Source organism: Centroberyx gerrardi, chromosome 7, assembly GCF_048128805.1.
Source record: "Centroberyx gerrardi isolate f3 chromosome 7, fCenGer3.hap1.cur.20231027, whole genome shotgun sequence".
NCBI lineage: Eukaryota > Metazoa > Chordata > Actinopteri > Beryciformes > Berycidae > Centroberyx > Centroberyx gerrardi.
The window spans coordinates 32,694,103-32,715,791 of record NC_136003.1 but is presented as its reverse complement, the minus strand read 5'-3'; the positions used below and the strand labels follow the sequence as shown (position 1 = coordinate 32,715,791).

At 41.1% G+C, this 21,689-nt stretch overlaps 1 protein-coding gene across 1 annotated transcript; it reads right to left on the bottom strand.

Moving 5' to 3' along the window:
* Window positions 1-5,470: 5,470 nt before the first annotated feature.
* LOC139927282 (uncharacterized) lies at window positions 5,471-21,144 on the bottom strand. The gene is given in 4 exon segments (XM_078284540.1): window positions 5,471-6,846; window positions 15,757-16,036; window positions 16,181-16,476; window positions 21,123-21,144. Coding segments are annotated over 4 exon segments (1,974 nt in total).
* Between the last annotated feature and the right edge of the window lie 545 nt (window positions 21,145-21,689).

Sequence of the window (21,689 nt, the reverse complement as noted above, 5' to 3'; positions counted from 1 at the left end):
AATTGTAATAGTGGTTGTTCTGTAATATATATTCTTGCAGAAAGATCTGGAGGAGGTGGTGTGAACATGATCAGACCCAGGCCAAGCCAAGATGTGCATGGAGGTTGTCCAGTTGAGGACAAACTCAAACTATTGGACCTTGAGGAGGGGGCTGTGTGCACGGATGAGTGTACACCTGAGAGTCAGTTCCCTTGTGATGAGACTGTTTTTGAGCTCTGTGTACTACTGATGCAGGCGAATGAAGGGGATGCTCCTGCAGAGGCATTTGATGCTGCTGAACTGTACACCAAACAGTGATATTGCAAAATATCTAAAGATGGGCTTTACTAGTCCCCATTTATGAGCGACTCTATTGCATTCTCACTAATGCGTTACCGGTGGCTTAATTAATGCATAATAATTTATACAGACAGGAGACATAAGAGACGTGAAAGCAAATAGAGAAGAATATTAGTGATAAAAAGAACAAAGACCTACTATAGTTACAATAGTTTGGGAAACTCAACCCTGAACATTGTCAGTGGGTTACTATCTTATCAACACAATGTCATTTTAAGTTGTGCTTTTTTTTAATACAAATTGCTTTCCATTTAAAAACTTATGCAAAGAGGGAAAGTATTATGCTTCCTATACATTTTAGACTATGTGTGTATGTCCAGGGGTTTGGGAGGGAGGAGTGAGAAGACTGGGGAATGGTGGATGGGGGAATAGAGAGTTGTAGGGGCTTGGTGTGGGTCAAGGGTGAGGATATGGACGAGGTAAAATGAAATGTTTCAGATCGAACAGGGTTAGTACTGTAGTGAGGCAGCAGGGGATGCTGTCTGTCTACACATGACAAAATTCACTGCAACACATCAGATAATATGGATATGTTGTTTTGCCCCAGATGTTTCATCTCCCTGTGTAGTTTGGTGAACATCAAGGAATCTCAGTTTGCTGAAGGGTTTAACTCCAATGTAAGTTAATGTACTTTTCCCCTCAATCTTCCTCTCTACTGTTTTTTCTTGATTTCCTGGTTGGAGAGTGAATTGAACCCAAGTCATAAAACGATCACTTTTATGCCTTATCATTTAGGGTAGACAGACATTTTCATGTCCAGAGGTAGTGGCACTCTGCCTGTCTTTGGGTCTACATGCAGGTCTTCCCCTGCTGGTCTGGGCTTCCGTCCCACCAGAACCTTCTCTGATGTTTTCCCCTACTCTGTACCCCTCTCAGCTTTCCTATTGTCTCAATAATTTAAATAACTAAGGGGAGTGGACTGGCCACTCTAAAAGCAAAATACTGTCATTAACCCAATATAAAGAGAAACCAGCAAGACTAGAGCCAAGGTGTGTTTCATGAATTTCCCCAGTCATAGAGAGGAATTAAGAAAAGCAAAACACAATGATAGAAACACAAATGGGATTTACAAGAGATGTATGAGAAAGGTCACAGTGGCTCAGTGGTCTAAGAAGCTAGTTCACAGTACAGGCTGCAGAAGTGAAGGTCATGGGTTCAAGACTCACTCATTATTTGGTTTGTTGCATGTCAGCCCTATCATGTCAGATAGCATATATTCCCACTTATAAATCATGAATTGTTTAGACTTTTTTATTAGGATAGGATAGGATAGCACTTTATTAATCCCCTTGGGGAAATTCAGGACTAATTAACTAAATTACTAACAAACATTAACCCATTTTTACAATCCATCTTATATTTAGAGATCTAGAATTTTTTTTGGACGTTTGGAAATAGCATGTACAGAAAATACTTTATGAGGTTATATTTTTTTTGGCCACTGAACATGACAAGCGTCCACGGGAAACATATTTGTACAGCAAGCCTGCCTGCAGTAAACAGTGTCTTTGTGCCCAGATGACACCTGGCGGCTGAAATACGGTACTACAACGGGGCAGCGCTGTACGGGAGGCAGGATTGTACGACGCGTGTGTTTACACTGGGGAGGCACGCATGTACGGGGGGGCAGTCCTGCGCGGAACACCGGCTCTGCTGGCTAGTAATGTGTGGGATGAACTTGACTCCCTGTAAGAAACACAAGATAACGCTCAACACACGAGTGGAGCACAAACCACACATGCAGACTGTAGTCTATGATCTAGCGAACCTTTCTAACTTTAAGTTAACCCATAGATGTGTTAGCTGACTCTAGCTAACCATTACCAATGTTAGCTTAGCTTGGCTTTATCCAGACTGAGTCACTTCACATCGGATGTAACATTTATACAAATAAAGTCAATGTTATATGATTGAATAAATGATAGAGTCATACCTGGACGATGGTTTCCCCGAAGAGCCGGAGTGTGCAGCAGCAAAAGTGAATCAGAAACAAAGAAGGCTCCATCTTTAGTTTAATACATCCATGGTAATCAGTACTTGGCGGTGACAAGCTAATGCTGCGTTCAGGACAACTGGGTTAGTCAGCACACTGCACCATCGCACCATTTATTTCTCTATTTCTCTATAAAACTAGTCCAATAACAAGAACGACGAAAACAATTGACACATTTCTGTGCTGAATGAATGAATATTCAACACACAGCATTATTAATCTATAAACCTAGTGCAATAAGGATAACTGTGGAGCCCCCCAGAGGTCACCTGGTACAAAAAAAAAAAAAAATGATGCGGAAATCAGTGGACACTGTTTTCTTACAGTTTACTCCTAAACCGTGCCCACGGATTAGTAAACCATGCGCACAGATTTGTAATATCTACGTTGATAACATCAAAGAGGGACTTTTAGGCCTATATACAGTGAGCCAGAGCCATTATACACCGCTTGGCATACATATAGTGAGCTGTAATTGCCATAGGCACCTAGACCATATGTGAACCATAACCATTGATTATTCACATCAATAGGTCTAATTTATGATCCGATGTGTGTTTTGGTGACAATATGAAACCTATTTACTCCCTATAAATTATGCTTGTAGAAAAAGCATGTTAATTAAATTGTATATGCAACTCTGTGGGCCGCTGTGGTGTCCCTGTTTGACGTTATCAATATACATATTATAAATCCGTGTGCACGGCCTACTAATCCGCGGGCATGGTTTAGGACTCCGTGCGCACTGATTACTAATTCGAGGGCACGGTTTACTATTCCGTGCGCATGGAGCCGTGCGCGGTTTACCAATCGGTGCCCGTATGGATTTCCACATAAATTATTTTTTTCTTACCAGGTGACCCCTGGGGAGCTCTGTAGAGAACAGCCAAAGCAATGCCACATGTTTATGCTGAATGACGATTGTAAATTGTGAAAGACAGATCATGTTGCGGTCTGTCCTTGCTGCTGGAGCGGCAGCTGTAACTGTCGCTCCCGGTGTGGTGGAAAGTGTGTGTGGAAAGAGCACTTTCTTTCTGCTGGTTGAGCACACAGTGCAGAACAAACACCCGGCTCCCTTAATTTGTTGCACCAAGTGTCAAACGGTTTCCCGTCACCACCCGTTCCATATCCGTTCCAATCCATACCTATCGCCGTTTGTTTTTTACTCCTGTCTCAGTGACGCGTGTATCTCCACCAGCTTTCATAAACTTCGTTTCCATATTTCAGCTGTGCTACACTACGGAATCGGTGCTACATTGCGATAGAAAGTAGCTTGCTGTTCATTGGATTCAAAAAAACTTGCTCGCATTCCATTGGTAAATGTAAAATATTGCTTTGCTTCGCTGAATATGATTGGATAAAACGCATCAAAAATAAAAACCCACATGGAGTGAGTTTTTTTTTTTTTTTGGTTGAAAATAGTTTGTGAATCTAAAACGTCCATATGCCGGAAATCAGGCACCTGGCCGGAGGTCTTTAAGCCCTGTATCTCATAATTCTGAGATGCCAAGTCATAATTATGAGTAGCCTATTTCATAATCTATCCACACTCTATCCACTCTATCTCATTTAGCATCTCATAATTGTAGTAGTAGTAGTAGTAGTAGTAGTAGTAGTCGTTGTCTTTATTGTCCCCAATGGGGCAATTCGGTTCACAGCAAGCAGTTGCAACACATCAAAAACATCAAAGGAACATAAGCACATATTACAAAAACACAGACAATATCAAGAAATGTCAATTTATACCAACAGAAAGCTGTAGGCTTATATCCTATCCCCAAGTATGCATGAGCATGGAACAGACCCTTGTTCCACATACCTAACTAGCCTTTAGCTAGTTAGGTGTGTTAGCCTACACATTTAATCTGCGGATTGCTTTAGGGATAAAGAACGCCGAAATCTGTTACTGCTACCTTTAGGTAACGTACCTACACCCAAAGGGAAGAAGGGAAAACTCTGATAAAAGAGGGTGCAGGGTGCACATGAATATCGTGAGCTTTCTTAGTAACTCTTTTCTGATAGATAGAACTAAGATCATTGAGGTCACTCCCAGTGATTTTAGAGCACAACTTCACAATTCCTCTTAAGTTCTTTTCTCGCTGATTTATATTACCAAACCACCAGATGAGAGCAAAATAAAGAACAGACTCAATGCAGGATGAATAGAAAACTCTAAGAAACTTATCTACATCAAAACTACAGAGCTTCCTTAAAAAGAATAAACATTGATGACCTTTATTTGCGATTGCCTTCACATTAGGCTAAAAGCATAAATCATCTAAAATTGTCCCTAGATATTTATACTGCCTTACCACCTCTACCTGCTCACCGTTAATAAGGGTAGGTGACAGGGGGAACAGCACCTCCCCTGCAAAAATCAATGGCCATCTCTTTTGTCTTGGACACATTGAGTTTAAGAAAAGATTGGTTACACCAGTGTGCAAACTTATTAACAACTGGGCCATGGCGAGTCTCACCATCCCTTTGAAGGCTCACTATAACAGAATCATCTGCAAATTTAGTAACATATCTGGACTCACGATGGCTCACACAGTCATTGGTGTACAACACAAATAACAGGGGTGAGAGAACACACTCTTGTGGCGAGAGGGCCCCATTTACTCTCACCCTCTGAGAATGGTCAGTTAAAAAGTCCACAAGCTAGCAAACAATATTAAAATCAAAAGCAAAATTACTTATGAGCCTTTCTGCAAGAATATGGGACTGAAAACAGTTAAAAGCGATTATTTTTTAAACAGGTGGCGGAAACGTGCTTCCATACAAAGCAGACCAAGTACTCTTTCTTAAAGAAAAGGTTTGTGTTTTTGTGCCCAGTATGGTAGAACAGTTATACAGTTAATTGTGGGCTCTTCAGAAAAACCCTCCAAATAAAACGTTTACTACAATCTGAACAACTGGTTTCTCCCCTGTGTGGACTAACGTGCATCTTCAAACATTTTCTATTACACTTGTCCCACAGGTTGAGCAAATGTAGGGTTTCTCTCCTGTGTGGACCCACATGTGTCTCTGAAAATGTCCTTTATCACTAAAACTTTTGTGAATTTTCATGAGTAAACGCAATGTTCCACTCTGGCTGAACATTTTATCACAAGTTCACGTTTGTATATTATACAGCCCTTACAGCACAGCACTTAATTGCTCTGTTTGTATATATGTGTATATACAAACAGAGCAATTAAGTGGTTTCTCTGCTGTGGGGTATCTCATGTGACTCTAATTAAATGGTTATTCTGTGTGGACTCTCATATGTCTCTTCAAGTGTCCTGTACGACCAAAACTTTTACCACAGACTGAGCAATTAAATGGTTTCTCTCCTGTGTGGACTCTCATGTGTGTCTTCAAGTTTCCTTCATGACCAAAACTTTTACTACAAACTGAGCAATTAAATGATTTCTCTCCTGTGTGGACTATCATGTGTCTATTTAAGTGTCCTTTACTACTAAAACTTTTACTACAGATAGAGCAATCAAATGGTTTCTCTCCTGTATGGACTCTCATATGCATCTTCAAGTATGATTTTTGACTAAAACTGTTACCACAGACTGAGCAATTAAATGGTTTCTCTCCTGTGTGGACTCTCATGTGTGTCTTCAAGAGTGCTTTATAACGAAAATTGTTACCACACACTGAGCAATTAAATGGTTTCTCTCCTGTGTGGACCATCATGTGGGTCTTCAAGAGTGTTGTTTGACCAAAACGTTTACCACATACTGAGCAATTAAATGGTTTCTCTCCTGTGTGGATTCTCATATGTATCTTCAAGGATGATTTGTGACCAAAACTTTTACCACAAACTGAGCATTTAAATGGTTTCTCTGCTGTATGGACTCTCATGTGTTTGTTCAAGTTTCCTTTTTCACCAAAACTTTTACCACAAACTGAGCAAATAAATGGTTTCTCACCTGTGTGGACTCTCATGTGTATCAGCAGAGTTCCCCTGCGGTCAAATCTTTTACCACAAACTGAGCAACTAAAACGTTTCTCCCCAAGTACTTCGTTGTTTATCAGTGAGTCTAAACCTGACTGTGGTTCCCTAGTCTCCATCCAATCATCATCACTGTCTTCAGTCTCAGGTTCAGAAGAGTCTGAAGTCTTGCCATCACTAGATGGTTGTAAATCACTAGCTGGATCTAAGTTCCTGGCTGGTTCTGATACTCCACAGTCCTCTCCATCAGCTTCTGTTTTCATCTGTTCAGTTGAGCTGCTGGCTAGAGGCTCTGCCTTTCTGTTCTCCTCAGTTTGGCTTTGATGAAGCTGGGAGGACTGAGGTTTCTCTTCATCATCTTCACTCTTCACAGGGACAGCAGAGAATGGGAACTTGGTGATATCAGCCTCCTCCAGCCCTTGAAGCTGCTCTCCCTCCTGACTGGTCCAGAGTTCCTCCTGTTCCTCTTTAATGTGTGGAGGCTCTGGGTCCTCCTGGTCCAGACTGGGGCTCCACTCCTGCTGCTCAGAGGGAACCTCTTCTTTACTGACCAACAGCTGCTGGAGGTCTGGAGGTACAAATGAAATACAGACATATTCACATTAAGGAAAATTACCTAAACTTGTTAGCATTACTTCATAATGTTAATGGGAAAATTATTGAGGGGTACCAAAGACTGTCGGCTGTAGCTTGCTGCTGATTGCTGCCCCTAAATCTGAATGACAAGATCTATCACCCCTGAATCTCAATTACGAAATAAGCGTTTGAGTTCTTAATACTATAAAGATAACTGGCCCATTCATATCTAGAACGATAATTATAAAGATAAAGATTTAAATTGTTATTGGTAAATAGAATGTCTGTCGTCCCACTTTAACTATATAAACATCCAAAATGATCACTATAGCTATATTTTTGGTTCGAACTCAGAGAAAATTTTGGATGCAGAGACAACAAAACATTTTCAACCAATCAACGTAGTTCTAAAAAGGAAGAGCGGGTTAATTCAGTAGCTCACTGCAGTGATGGTGTTGCTTGCAGAGGAACTGATTACAGAAGTCCAGGAACCCGGCACTATTTGACAAAGGCCACCCCCTCTATAAGAATGTTGAAAAGCAACATGACATACCAGTCGGGATCAGAGGAGCTCTTGGGATTAGCGGTAAATCAGAAACATTTATTCCACTAGGCCAGGCATCACTAACTGGCGGACTCCGGGCCGGATCCGGACCCAGTGACGGTTCTGTCCTGACCGCAACCCATTTCTGATCAATTCATGAGAATTAATAAGATTGATGGAGCTTAGGCGCAGCTATTTCAGCTCATATGGTAATCGCTCAGTGGAGCTAGAGGTCACAGACCAATCACATGTGTCTACTTTACTGAATTCAGCCAATCAAAGCGATTGTTTATGGTGCATCGCTAGGGAAACGCACAGAGAGATTGTTATTTCTCTTACTAAGAAAGGTAGAAAGGTGAAGAAGTTTTCTTCTTCACCTTTCTACCTTTCTTAGTAAAAGAGTACGGAAAAAGAAAGAGAACAAGTACAAATCCTGTACAGGCTCACGGCGCATTTGTTGAATAGCAATAGCTGCGGCCACACAGATCCATCAGAAAACAGACAGAATTGACAGATTGACAGCAGGAATACAGCAGCCTAGCTTCGCTCATAACGGTGCTACTTCATAGAAAGAAGTTAAATTCACTTGAGCACTTGAAAATAGGAAAGAATGTCTAGTTTCTTCTGTCTCGACATTTTCACAACAACCTGTCAGGTCCGCGGCTCACAGTAAACTGTCTGTGCCTGTCATTTGATTGTGCGTTTGTTTAATGTCGTCCGAGATCCTGGTTGAGTGGAGTTTTCCGTTTTTAAGCACTGTGATTGGCCCGAAGGTCCAAACACCGCCCAGCCGGAAACCTTTGGTCATAAAACGAACCGAGCCAGTAGTTTCAGCTCCTAAAACAGGTACAACTACCGGTACTGCTCTGTATTTATGTATTTTACATGTGAAATCTCTCAACTCTCTCAGCTGAACAAATAAAGAAATCTCCTTAAAACTCCTGACCCGTTCAGTTAAAGAGAACAAATTTGGCGAAAAAATACCGCCATATAAGACAGTTATTTGCACAAACATGACTCATTTCTCAGTAACCAATGCTGTCTCAAGGAGGAGAAACCAAACAGCTTGATTTTATCCTAACATTATCATAGAAAGAAATAAAATTGTTTATAATTAAACATAAACTCAGCGGACATGCCAACAGCTTTCTCGACTACACTGGTTGCGTTTCTATTCTGTCCATTTGGGTTGGATCAGATACGCAGCTGCTGCACTAGCTGCGCACACAACACGCTGCTGGATCTGAAACTCTGATGCACATAGCTTCTATTTTCGACGGACTACGAATCCATCTGTTCCGTATTTGTAGAGATGCCGCGATCGATCGGCCAGCAATCGGAATCGGCCGATATTCAGTATGAGATCGGAGAATTCCGATAATGCGTTATAGTTGCCGATTGCAAAAACCGATCGATGACGCAAAACACGTGAGCCATTTCTCAGCGGAGTTGGTGTCATTGTCACATGCTAACTCACCTCAAAACATGTCGGCGGCGTGGAACTTTTACAAAGTGTGTGAGACAGATGCAACACAGGCCATCTGTAATGTATGCCAGGACAAAATACCTTGTGGGGGAAGCAAGGTGAACAATTTCAACACAACAAATTTAATACCGCACCTTAAGTTGCATCACCCAGCGGAGCATGGCGAGTTCCTTAAGCTGACCGCGGAGAGTGAAAAAAAAAAAAAGCAGAGAAAGGACCACAACGGCCGCTAAGGCAAACCACTTTAGAGAGCACCCACGCGTATAGCCATGATAGTAAGAAGGCTAAGGCGATCACAAGAAAAGTCATGGAATTCATAGGGCTGGACGACCAGCCATTAAATGTGGTCGAAGACATCGGATTCCGACGACTACTCTCTCACAGTGAGCCCCGCTACACTCTCCCAGGTCGCACATTTTTTTCAGATGTTGCCCTACCCGAGCTCTACCAGGCAGTGTATTCACACATCGATAGCCTTCTGAAAGAAGACGTTTCTTCAATTAGCTTTACGAGTGATATTTGGAGCTCGGACGTCAGCCCCATGTCAATGCTGAGTTTGACAGCTCAGTGGATTGATGCAGACTTCGTAAAGCGGTCCTGCATTCCCAAGAGTTCTCTGGCTCCCTTACTGCTGCAGCGCTGGCAACGGCATTCGAGAATATGTTCCAGACATGGCATATTCCGAAAGAAAAGGTGCATGTCGTACTCAGAGATAATGCCCGAAACATGGTAAAAGCTATGCAAGACGCAGGATTACAAAGTTTGGGATGTATGGCCCACACGCTTCAGCTGGCTGTCCACAATGGAGTGCTGTCACAGTGCAGCATAAATGACATCATAGCTACAGGGAGACGCATCGTGGGACACTTCAAGCACTCTTGCCTAGCATATTCCAGACTGCAGAGTGTGCAGACACAACTCGGCCAGCCTATAAAAAGGTTGCAGCAAGACGTCAGCACCAGATGGAACAGCACTTATTATATGCTCCAAAGTCTTCTTGAGCAAAAACGGGCATTGGGTGCTTATGCAGCTGACTTCGATCTACCCGCTACCTTCACTGCCAACCAGTGGGGACTGATCGAAAACACGCTATCCCTTCTGGAACTTTTTGAAGAACTCACGAAGGAAATAAGCTCGTCCTCTGCATCTGCCGCCCATGTCATACCTTCTGTGATGGCTTTAAAACGTTTCCTGGGCAAAGATGTCGCATCAGATCATGGCGTGAAGACGACAAAATCCACACTGCTGGACTCTGTAACCCTCAGATTCGCCGACATCGACAAAGAGCCCCTCTACAGTTTGGCAACCATAATAGACCCAAGGTGAGAAAAACAACATTTAGCCTAGAATAATCAGCAAAAATATAATTAAAAAAATAAAATAAATAATCTAATTTAGATTAGCCTAACACCCCAATTTAGAATAGCAAAAATATTCTTGTTTTAGCTGGATAAAATGCATTGCTCCGAAAATACACACTCTTCCATCTTTTCTCAAACAAACATAAGCACATGGCTACTTATTATGCAGAATGACATTCTTCCATCGTTTCTCAAACGCTTATATACAGTATTCGCTTATATAGGCCTATTTAGGATGACATATAACAGTCTTAATAAAATAATACATTAGACTTGTATAGCGCTTTTCTAGGTACTCAAAGACGCTTCGCATACAGGGTAAAATCATTTAATAGGTACATTTGTAATAATAAAAAAATAAAAGACAAGAATAAAAGTAGGTAGTTAAAAACTAGAGGAATCATGAGATGGAGGGAAGGGAGAGGAGGTTAACAGGTGAAAGCAAGCTTGAAGAGGTGAGTTTTGAGGGCCTGTTTGAAAGATGGTAGGGTCTTAGCCTGTCGGATGTGGATGGGGAGGGCGTTCCAGAGGGAGGGTGCAGCAACTGAAAAGGCCCCCCTGGTCTAAAAGAACGAACGCGATGCTATATTAATGTGATGTTTTCTTTGTTTTAAATAAAAGATACAAGGACAGATTTTATTCTGACAAGCTCAAGGGCAAACACGGGGACTGCTTTTGGATCTGCTGGCCGTACAGACAGACCCCGACCAAGGACCCAGAGCCAACGACACAGGCGAGCCAGCTGAGAAGGTGCCACGACCGGGTTCCTTGTTGTCAATGTTTGGCGAAATCATGGAAGAAGGAACACAGCAGCAGGCCCATGGCGACAGCGCGGCACAGTCACAGATCAATCTCTACCTCTCAGAGCCACCCATCTCTCGGAGTGCACAGCCACTGGCATACTGGAAAACCAACAAGGATCGCTTTCCTGCCCTCGCCGCTGTCGCAAGAGCTTACCTATCTGCACCCTGCACAAGTGTGGAGAGTGAGCGCTTGTTCAGCGCTGCATCCAACATCGTGGATGAACACAGGAACAGACTCTCATCCGAAAAGGCTGAGATGCTCCTCCAAGACTCAGACTGGCGACAGTCTGAGTCTTGTGCTTCGGTTATCTCACAAAATCATGTTGCGCTACCTAGAACGCACACGGTTTTGTTTACATAATGATCAAGTAAATATTGAGGTAGAAAAAAAGAAAATGCGGATACTTTTTAACCAGGACTCAATTTGATGGATGAAATGTATGTAAAATGGAAACTGTTAGACCTATAATACTGCTATACCAGCTGCTATAACAAAACAAAAAAACTATCGGTATGGCCGATCGGTATTGGCAGATATGGCTCATAGACGATCGGCGGCAAAAAACGTTATCGGGGCATCCCTAGTATTTAGCCATATAAATGTATTGCCAAGATTTTGTTTACTGCAGACATTTATCACCATGTTAGTAAACCAAATAGAGGATACATGAACAAATGTGACTTAAAGGACCTGTATGTAACAATGACGCCCAGCGTTTAAAATGGGTACTGCAGTCCAAATTCTAAATATTGGAGAGAGTTGTCTCCCCCCGCCCCCTCCTCCCCAGACTCGAAGCTCACGTGGGTTGTCAGGTGAAAACAGAAAGAAAACAGACGCAGTTTCCATTTCCATAGATTGAAGAGCGTGAAGCTAATCAGTATGGTAGATAGTGGTAACATGGAAGACAGGACTCTGACTGCTGGAACTTCTGCACCAAAACAAAACAAGAAGCCTATAACAGACGAGGCTAAAAGAGCTAAGAGGGAGAGGGAGGGGAGCGTGACACCCGGAGCTCCCAGGAGCCCCGCGGATCGTTCGGCTTGAAGTTCCCGTTCCCCGGCCCCCTGCAACACGGCAGACCGGAGACTCCGGTCAGGCTCCTGTACAGCTACTAAGCTACGGTATGTAACCTAGCCTAGCAAATTAGCTTCACTTTGTCGGTACATAGCCAGCTGCCGACAGAGAGTGGGGGTACAGAAGGGAATGAAACTATCATAGTGACTTAAATTTGTCAGCATTGATTCTACAAGTCTCTGGAACTCTACTAGAGGGATGGAACCCATTCTTCCAAAAGATATTCCCTCATTTGGTGTTTTGATGATGGTGGTGGAGAGCGCTGTCTAACACGTCGGTCCAAAATCTCCCACAGGTGTTCAATTGGGTTGAGATCTGGTGACTGCGAAGGCCATAGCATATGATTCACATCATTTTCATACTCATCAAACCATTCAGTGACCCCTCGTGCCCTATGCATGGGGGCATTGTCATCCTGGAAGAGACCGCGCCCATCAGGATAGAAATGTTTCATCATAGGATAAAGGTGATCACTCAGAACAACTTTGTATTGATTTGCAGTGAGCCTTCCCTCTAAGGGGACAAGTGGACCCAAACCATGCCAGCAAAATGCCCCCCACAGCATAACAGAGCCACCGGATCCCCTCACTGTAGGGGTCAAGCATTCAGGCTTGTACAGGTTTTTCCTTTAATTTGTCACCCGTCTGTATCTCCCCCCTCAGGGAATACCTTAGATAAATCTGCAGATGAGGAAAGATCCTCATGGTTTGGTGTCACACAAATGTACACTTTGATGAAACTGCAAGGGGAGTTGTGAGTTTTGTAGCTTTTTCACTACACATATGCTGCTGCCTCCCTGTCATAGCCAGTGTTTCCCCTACCATTATCTTGGCCGCCCGGCTTTCCGTAGAGGCCCCTAAAATCACACCCTCATAAGCATCAGCTCTGACAATGAAAATGAATGAAAATTAAGTGGTTTTGGCAATGGTTTTTCAAGATGCTGTTTTGATCGTTCCAGCATGACAGATTCTACAGTAGAGGAAATATTGCAATAATAAAAAGATATTATATATATATCTTTTATTTTATTTATTTAGTAATTTTTTTTTTTTTTATTCACCCAGCTCCTCTCTCTTTTGTAGCAATTCATGGACCCAAATCATTTGACTGTGTCATTTATTTACTTTAGAGAGCGAGTAAAATAAAAGCAAGCCAGTAAAGTAACCAGCCTCCATTTTTCTATGAATATTCAGTGCCAAAATAAAACTGGAGCAAACAAGGGAGAGAGGGTTAAACAGGTGTAAGTAGAGTTGGACAGGTAATTGGGGGAGGAGTTAGGCATGGTCTTGTTCCTTAACCTGGTTAAGGTGTTAACCTCATACAGAGTGAATGCTTGAGCAACAATGTATCATTGGAATTTATAGTTACCTAGTTATCGTTCTAGATGTGAATGGCCTGAATATTTCCAACATCTCTATGGTCACAATATCACAGATTCAGGATTTAAAAGTAAATATTTTACATTTTATTGCACTACATTTCTCTAAACACATCAGTTACTAGTACACTTTTTTGCATGCAAAACATGGCCTAGGTTTAAGAAGATGTACTTTCAATGTATTGGTACACAAAAACTAAAACGTGTACTTACATGTTAAATTAAAATTAAGTCAGATAAGAAAAAAATCTGTATCAGTGACACAAATTTTTCTACAGTTTTGACCTAAATATCCTTGTTTGGTTTGGCAACTTCCAACCATTTATAATTCCATTAGAGAGGTTATGTTTAACTGTAAACAAGCTAAAAAGTGTTCTCTATCTGTAGAACACAGACTGTGTAGAAAACTGTTGTTATTGTTACAGTGTGCTGGAGTCACACACAGTACCAGAAACAAGACCAAGAGTCTAACAGACTCGCGACGTTGAAGTTTGTGGAAGCCCCCCCCCCCCCTCCTCATAAATAACGAACAGTCCCTAACACAATACAGTTAAATGGTAACACTCTACCCTAGAGCTCTGGTTTTAGAATTAATAAAATCTTGTGGATCAGAAATAGAAGAAGGAAACCCACAGACCCCTGGCCAAATTGTGTCCCCCCCTCCAATATCTAAAGAATGGTGACGCGCGTGGTGTAGGCCCTGCTTTACAGTTGCTCATAACAGGAATATCATAAAATGTGTGAGTAATGTGAAAATAACATTTAAATGTCACAAACCTGCTCTGTGTAACCGCACTTCAGGATTTAAAACAGCGTCCAGCAGCTTTCGTTGTCGGTCGATCTCCTCTTTTGAACGAGAAGCTTCCTCCTCGTACTCTGCTATCGTTCTTTCAAACAGCCCAAATATCTCTTCAACAACCGCAGTTAGTCGCTGGTTCACCAACGCTCTCAGCTTTTGGACTTTAGACATTTTCACACAGTGACAGGAACTTTTCCTCCTGAACGTTTTACTGACAAGCGGTCCTTCAAAGCTCCAACAGCTCCACAAAAGCATTCATCTGAGTCCATAAGAGAGAGGAGCTTCTTCTTCTTCTTCCTCTCAGAGCTAAACGGAGCCTCGGGTCCAGTTTATATTCGTGATAGTATCATCCATACATACAGAGTCTTCTGTTGGTTAATTAACGTTGTAACTATAGTTTTAAAAGGAAAAAAATAGGGAAGTATGCCTCCCTCAAGCATGTTTGCATACACCGGCCGCCATCTTGCGCGACGTCACAAAGCTTTTTCCTGACTCCACCTTTCCTTCCCGCTTGTTGCTCTTCTTCTGACGTATGATTTGCGGTAGTTTGTACGCCTCAGAGCGTATTACGTCCCTCTACAGGTCAACGTAAATAAACGTAAAGGGTATAATGCCTTAGTTTTCAAAAACTGCACAATTCTTCATTCATTTAGTTGATGGTTCTCATTTCGGCCGAGCAAAGTTTTAAAAGAAATGAAAGAAACTCTTAAATCTGAAACATCTTTGAATTAAACCTTGCTTTCTTTACTGTGTTTCTTGGAGGCAAACATGACCAGTGGTGGAAAGAGTACTAAAATGTCCTAGGCCTACTAAAATATAACAGAATAGAATAGAATAGAATACCTAATCATCCCACAAGGAAATTTGTTTTGCAATAGTAGGCATTGGCATACACATATACAACATAATACAAAAGGTCAGGATATGGACCTATGAGACATGACTTATGAAGTAATTATGAGCCCTTGTTTACAAAGTTGACGAGTATACAGTCATACAGCGGCCAGTCATACAGTTGATGGATTTGCTGCTATGTTTACTGCTTATGTTGACACACTTCCACAATTTGTGATGCCAGGTGGGTGATATTAGAGCCTATGAACGCAGCACTGGGGTGTATAACCCCCCCATAACACTTGACTCACAGTTAAAGAATGAATGACAACTTGAGTAATTTTTACAGAGCAAATGATGTAATGAAAAGGTGAGCTTTAAATATATTTAAAAGGTTTACATATAAATGGACACTAGGTGGCAGTGTGGTACCATGAGAATGAGTGCCTCTGACTAACTAAAAAAAAGAAACAAGTGAAAGTAAGTGAAATTGTAACACACAATATTGATTAAACAACTCAATATATACAATACAAAAATAGTATATAATTTATATATAATAAATAATATAATAACTTACTGAAGGTGTTAAAAGATACACCTCTATTACCAAAACCTTTACCACAGACTGAGCAATTAAATGGTTTCTCTCCTGTGTGGATTCTCATGTGTATCGTCAAGTGTCCTTTATAACCAAAACTGTTACCACAGACTGAGCAATTAAGTGGTTTCTCTCCTGTGTGGACTCTCATGTGTTTGTTCATGTTTCCTTTTTCACCAAAACTTTGACCACAAACTGAGCAACTAAAGTCTTTCTCCCTAAGAACTTCATCGTTTTTCAGTGAGTCTAAACCTGACTGAGGTTCACTAGTTTCCATCCAATCACCATCACTGTCTTCAGTCTCAGGTTCAGAAGAGTCTGAAGTCTTGCCATCACTAGTTGGTTGTAAATCACTAGCTGGATCTAAGTTCCTGGCTGGTTCTGATACTCCACAGTCCTCTCCATCAGCTTCTGTTTTCATCTGTTCAGTTGAGCTGCTGGCTAGAAGCTCTGCCTCTCTGTTCTCCTCAGTTTGGCTTTGATGAAGCTGTGAGGACTGAGGTTTCTCTTCATCATCATCTTCACTCTTCACACGAACATGAGTGGATGAGAACTTGGTGATATCAGCCTCCTCCAGCCCTTGAAGCTGCTCTCCCTCCTGACTGGTCCAGAGTTCCTCCTGTTCCTCTTTAATGTGTGGGGGCTCTGGGTCCTCCTGGTCCAGACTGAGGCTCCACTCCTGCTGCTCAGGGGGAACCTCTTCTTTACTGACCAACAGCTGCTGGAGGTCTGGAGATACAGCTGAAATACAGACATATACGCATTAAGGAAAACAATGACTGTAAGTCAATAAGTCAACCTAAGCTTGTTACCATTAGTTCATAATGTTAATGAGATCCATAGTTGTCACAAATGGAGAAGGAGGGGGTTGGGCAGGAGGGACACGTCCTTTCCAATATTCAATAACTGTCATTTTGATCACCCCAATAATTTTATTTTACTTTAGATTATTGTTCTGGCAAATGTCCAGTCACTACACAACAAACTGGATGAACTTTGGAGAAGGTTGGCTTTTCAAGGGGACATTAAGAACTGTAACGTTATGGTTTTCATGGAGACCCCCGATATTTGACACCGCCATTGTCATGGAGGCAGGACAGGACAGGACACCAGAATCAGTCTTCTGATGTGGAGATTATGTTAAAAGGATGTTCTCCAAACTTGGTATACCTTATGATCAGATGTTGCCCCTATTACCTCCCGTGAGAGTTCGCTGTTAGTTAGTTAGTTAGTTAGTAAGTTTTTGTATAGCCCCTTATCACAAGCATGTCTCAAAGGGCTTTACATAGCATCATATACAGTATATACATACTACATCATAGGGCTGCCCCCGACCAAAGAGTCGGGGGCAGTTCCTAGTCGACTAGTAGTCGTTAGTTCAAGCCATTCGTCGACTAGTCGTAGCACGTTTATGATATTAATTTAATTATTTAAATATATATTTTTTTGAAAAAACACACCCAAGTCGCGGCTTCTAGCGGTCAGAAACACCGGTGAAATACACTCTGGTTCACGGGAAAAAACACACCCACGTCGCGGCTTCTCACGGTCAAAAACACCGGTGAAATATACTCTGGTTCACCCAAAAAAAACCACAATAGGCGTAGGCTATTAGTCGCATGCTTTGAGCCTTGCTGCTGCACAGAGCGCTGTCCGCTTGTTTATTCAAAGTTTATTAATATTGAACGTGTGGTGTGTCCAAATTGCACCAAATCCGACACTGCACGTCCTTGGGTCCCCAGCAATACACCCGCCAAGTGCAACCCTGGTCTAATAACTTTTTAACGACAGGGCGCAGCTCCCGAATGGAGTTTGAGGTTTTTTTTTGTTTTTTTTTCTGCGACTAACTGACCAATGAAAACTTGGTCGACCAAGACTCTTCTCATCGACTAACGTTTGGTCGACTATTAGGGGGCAGCCCTACTTTACATAGCATCATATACAGTATATACAAACATAAACATGGAAGTCAAAAATCATATCGTGGGGGGACTTCCGGTGATGCAAACCGAGTGGCAACGCTCAGTGAGAGCTCTGGCATTTTCACTGCAATATACAGTATACTAAATTTCACCTCTGATTCAGCACATATTAGCTCAAAACACCATTGTGTAGAAGTGGCAGGAATGTGGAGACGGACAACTTCTCTTGTTGACTACACCAACTCGTGTGTCATTTATTTGAAACCAACAGAGCAAGACAATTTACATCGCGCTTCCGAAAAGCACAACATTACGTCGAGCTGACGTCACTCAGAAAACCAGACTTTCTTAAAGGGACCGTGTCTCCTTAACCCTGAGAAGCACACAATACAACTGCATGTGTTAAACATACCCAAACCACAGGTTATGGTGAATAATGTCCATAGAGTCCGCCACAATAGCACTTTTCTAAAAACAATGTTTACAAACTGCTTTACATACAATAAAACCCAAAAGGACAGTGATGTAAAACTACCACAATTAAATAAATGATAGAGCTGAAAAAAAAAAAAAAAAAAAAAAATAGGAATAAAAGGTACAATTAAAAACAGATCGAACTTTACATAAAAGTGTGTGCCGAACCACAAGAAAGCAATAAAATGGAATTTTATTTCAGTATTTGGCTGTTAACAAGTTATGAAGACGTTTATTTGTTTTTTTCAACCTGTTTTAATCAGGTTACTCCTGTTCATTGTAGATGGTTAAATTTCATTATTTGATAGACGCATAATAAAACTGCACCACCTGATCTGTAATTTCTCTGCCACAGACTTGATTTCTGCCCAGAAGTTCAGACTGGTTTAGACTTTGATACCGAAGCGATGAGGATGTGACAGCAGCTTGCAGACACCAGCACTGACGAAGGGGAACAAACAGCGTCTGTCAGATTTCATTGGTTTATTAACCATGGATGGAACTTTTATTTAACCAGGTAGTCCCATTGAGATGAAATTAAAGCTTTCCTTTTTCTTTTTCAAGACAGACCTGGCCAGGAAAAAAGTGACATGCTGGTGTGACTGACATTCATGTGAATAACTTCAGTAAGTGATTTGAGGAATTATCTTAATTTGAATCTCTAATGTTTCCTCTTAAGAAGAAACAACTTAGCCTTTGCATATTGGTCTAAGATATGAATTTGAGAATAATGGTAATAACACTATAATACCACTGCCAAAAATGGCCATAGCAGATTGTGGTTGATTGTCAACAGTTAGACAATTAAATGCTAAATGTGTAGACATAGCCTTGATTAAAACCCAACTCTAGATTTAAATATTTACCAACCAATATTACCAATATTCACCAACGTGACTTTGATTTTTCCTGAGGAGAAAGGAATAAAATCAAATTAGACTCTGTAGACTAATGATTAATTTCTCTCTCTCTCTCTCTCTCTCTCTCTCTCTCTCTCTCTCTCTCTCTCTCTCTCTCACACACACACACACACACACACACACACACCCAGTATCAAGCCAGTAGTCAACCTTCACTCGGTGTGGCGGCGGGTCATTTCCAACATGAAAAGGTATTGTAGCCAACAAATTACATTACAGTTGATATTATTCTTCAACCAATTAATGCTTACTGTAGATCGATTTAACCATAATAAGACAATAATAAGGAATAACCCTCCATTTGTGATTAGGGAGTTGAAGGAATGTGAGGAAACTTACTGTTTAGGTTCAAAACAAAATAAACACTTTTCTGTAACAGTTTGTGAAACATCAGTGTTTGGGTGTTAACGTTAAAGTCTTAAAGTCATGAACATGTTAATTTGTTGTAATGTTTTAAACCTGTTTTTATCAGAGTGGGAAGGCTGCTCTGTAGTTCACTGCAGATGATGTGGTTTAATTAATCATTAACCGCATAATATAAGACACATAATAAAACTATATCATGACATGTGATTTCGTGCAGACTCTGGATTGGACGCTGATGTTAGACATTGTTTATTAGTTTGATATTTGATATTGGACACTGGTTTGGACTTTGACACTTAAGTTATTTTATGGGGGCTGTTTGTTCATGTTTATTCAGGTCAAGACCTCTGTTGATCAGAATTGTTTTGATAGGTTTTCTGATCATATTTTATTCCAATAGTTTAATATTTTAAGAAAACCAATCAATGCAATTGAAGTTATGATTGGTAGTGTGAATATTACATGTATGGTTTTGTAACTAGCTACTTAGTGCTCCTTAGTGGTTTTCAGCTTGAGGCCAAGTTTTAAACACAATCCCACAGCACCTTCACACCATGTGGACTGCTGTCACACTCCCAGCAATGAAATACATGCTGCTTAATGCACTTTATACACTTTCACTGTATTCTCACTGTATATCACCCACTCTTGCTACAACACATACTTTCAAATGTGTATTCTATTAAAACTACTACTACTACTTCTGCTTTGTAAACATTTAAAGTCCACTAAACACTACTTCTGCTACTACTTAGATTTTTAAAAGGTATAGTCTTCTAAAGCAGTTTTGCTAATAGTAGCCAACTCATACTTTTAAAGGTGGATTCTGCTGAAACACTACTTGAACTCTAATTCATACTTCTAAGGTATATTCTGCAAGAACTCTGTTACTGCTACTATTACCATTCAAACTTGTTAAGATACTTCACTTTTATTGCTACATATTTTACTTTGTAGTTGAATGTGTGATATCTGGTAGTCAAACAACAACTTTAAAAGATTATCTAAATCTGTTGTGCTGTCATACGTCATGCTGAAGAAAGTACACTTAAAAAATTCTTATGGTTTTCTTCTGAAAAATTGAACTATTTATTATTATTTTTCTTTTGTACACTTTTTGGGGACAAAAATGCAGCTTGTACCAGTTAAGCTAGCGATGCTATTCAAACTTTCAAATGTTCAGCATTTTACATTTACATGTTTGGCATTTCCCTGATGTCCAGAGTGACCTAAAGTGAGTGTATCAGTAGAGTAAGCTTCAATTCCTAAATCATCAAAACTTACAAACAACATAAAGGGCCTTAGGCGCCTTTACAATATTCTTATTACATTAGAGTGAGGAGAGAGAGAGAAAAAAAAACATTCAGTGGGAAATGGATGGAGTGAGGTAACTTTACTAACTTTAGTAAACTTTGGTGTGCTAATACTCTTGTTAATACCTATGTGGTAGTTTCTGAGTATCCACCAGCTGTGGCTCATACACTAAAAAGTTAATTTCACAGCCTGGTCTTCCTCTCTGTCTACCAGGATCCAGCCGGAGAGACCAGACTCCCCTGAACCCAGTTGTGTGTCCATGGAGAGTGACCTGTCAGAAGATGGCCTTTTTGAAGATGAACACCATTCTTCTGAAAAAAAGTAAAGTGTTATACTAGCATTAAAATGTTACTGTATTCATGTTTTAACTATTACTTATTTACTTTTTTACCATTGGTCTTCTTCACATACATCTTCACACCTGGGAGCTGCGGAGTACAACCACAGTCTTTTACTGTTGACAACTAAGAAATCCACTGGAGCAATTTGGGGCTTAAGTTTCTTGTATAAGGGAACTTTGGTGTTGGTTGTGGAGTGAGAGAGTGTTATTCATTTACTCTCCTATACTCCAAGTCATGAACTGTCAACCTGTTGGTCAAACTCCTGCCTCTCTAACCATTTCCCCTGTTTTGTCCATCCTGTGTTTCTAGCAGGATCCAGCAGGAAAGACCAGACTCCCCTGAACCCAACTGTGTGTCCATTAAGAGTGGCCGGTCTATGACTCCACCTCTTGGATTCAAAGAAGGACACCACTCTATTGATAAAAGGTAAGAATGAAAACTGATGATAGTCAGGAACTGTCAACCTGTTGGTCAAACTCCTGCCTCTCTAACCATTTCCCCTGTTTTGTCCATCCTGTGTTTCTAGTAGGATCCAGCAGGAAAGACCAGACTCCCCTGAACCCAGCTGTGTGTCCATGAAGAGTGGTCGGTCTATGACTCCACCTCTTGGATTCAAA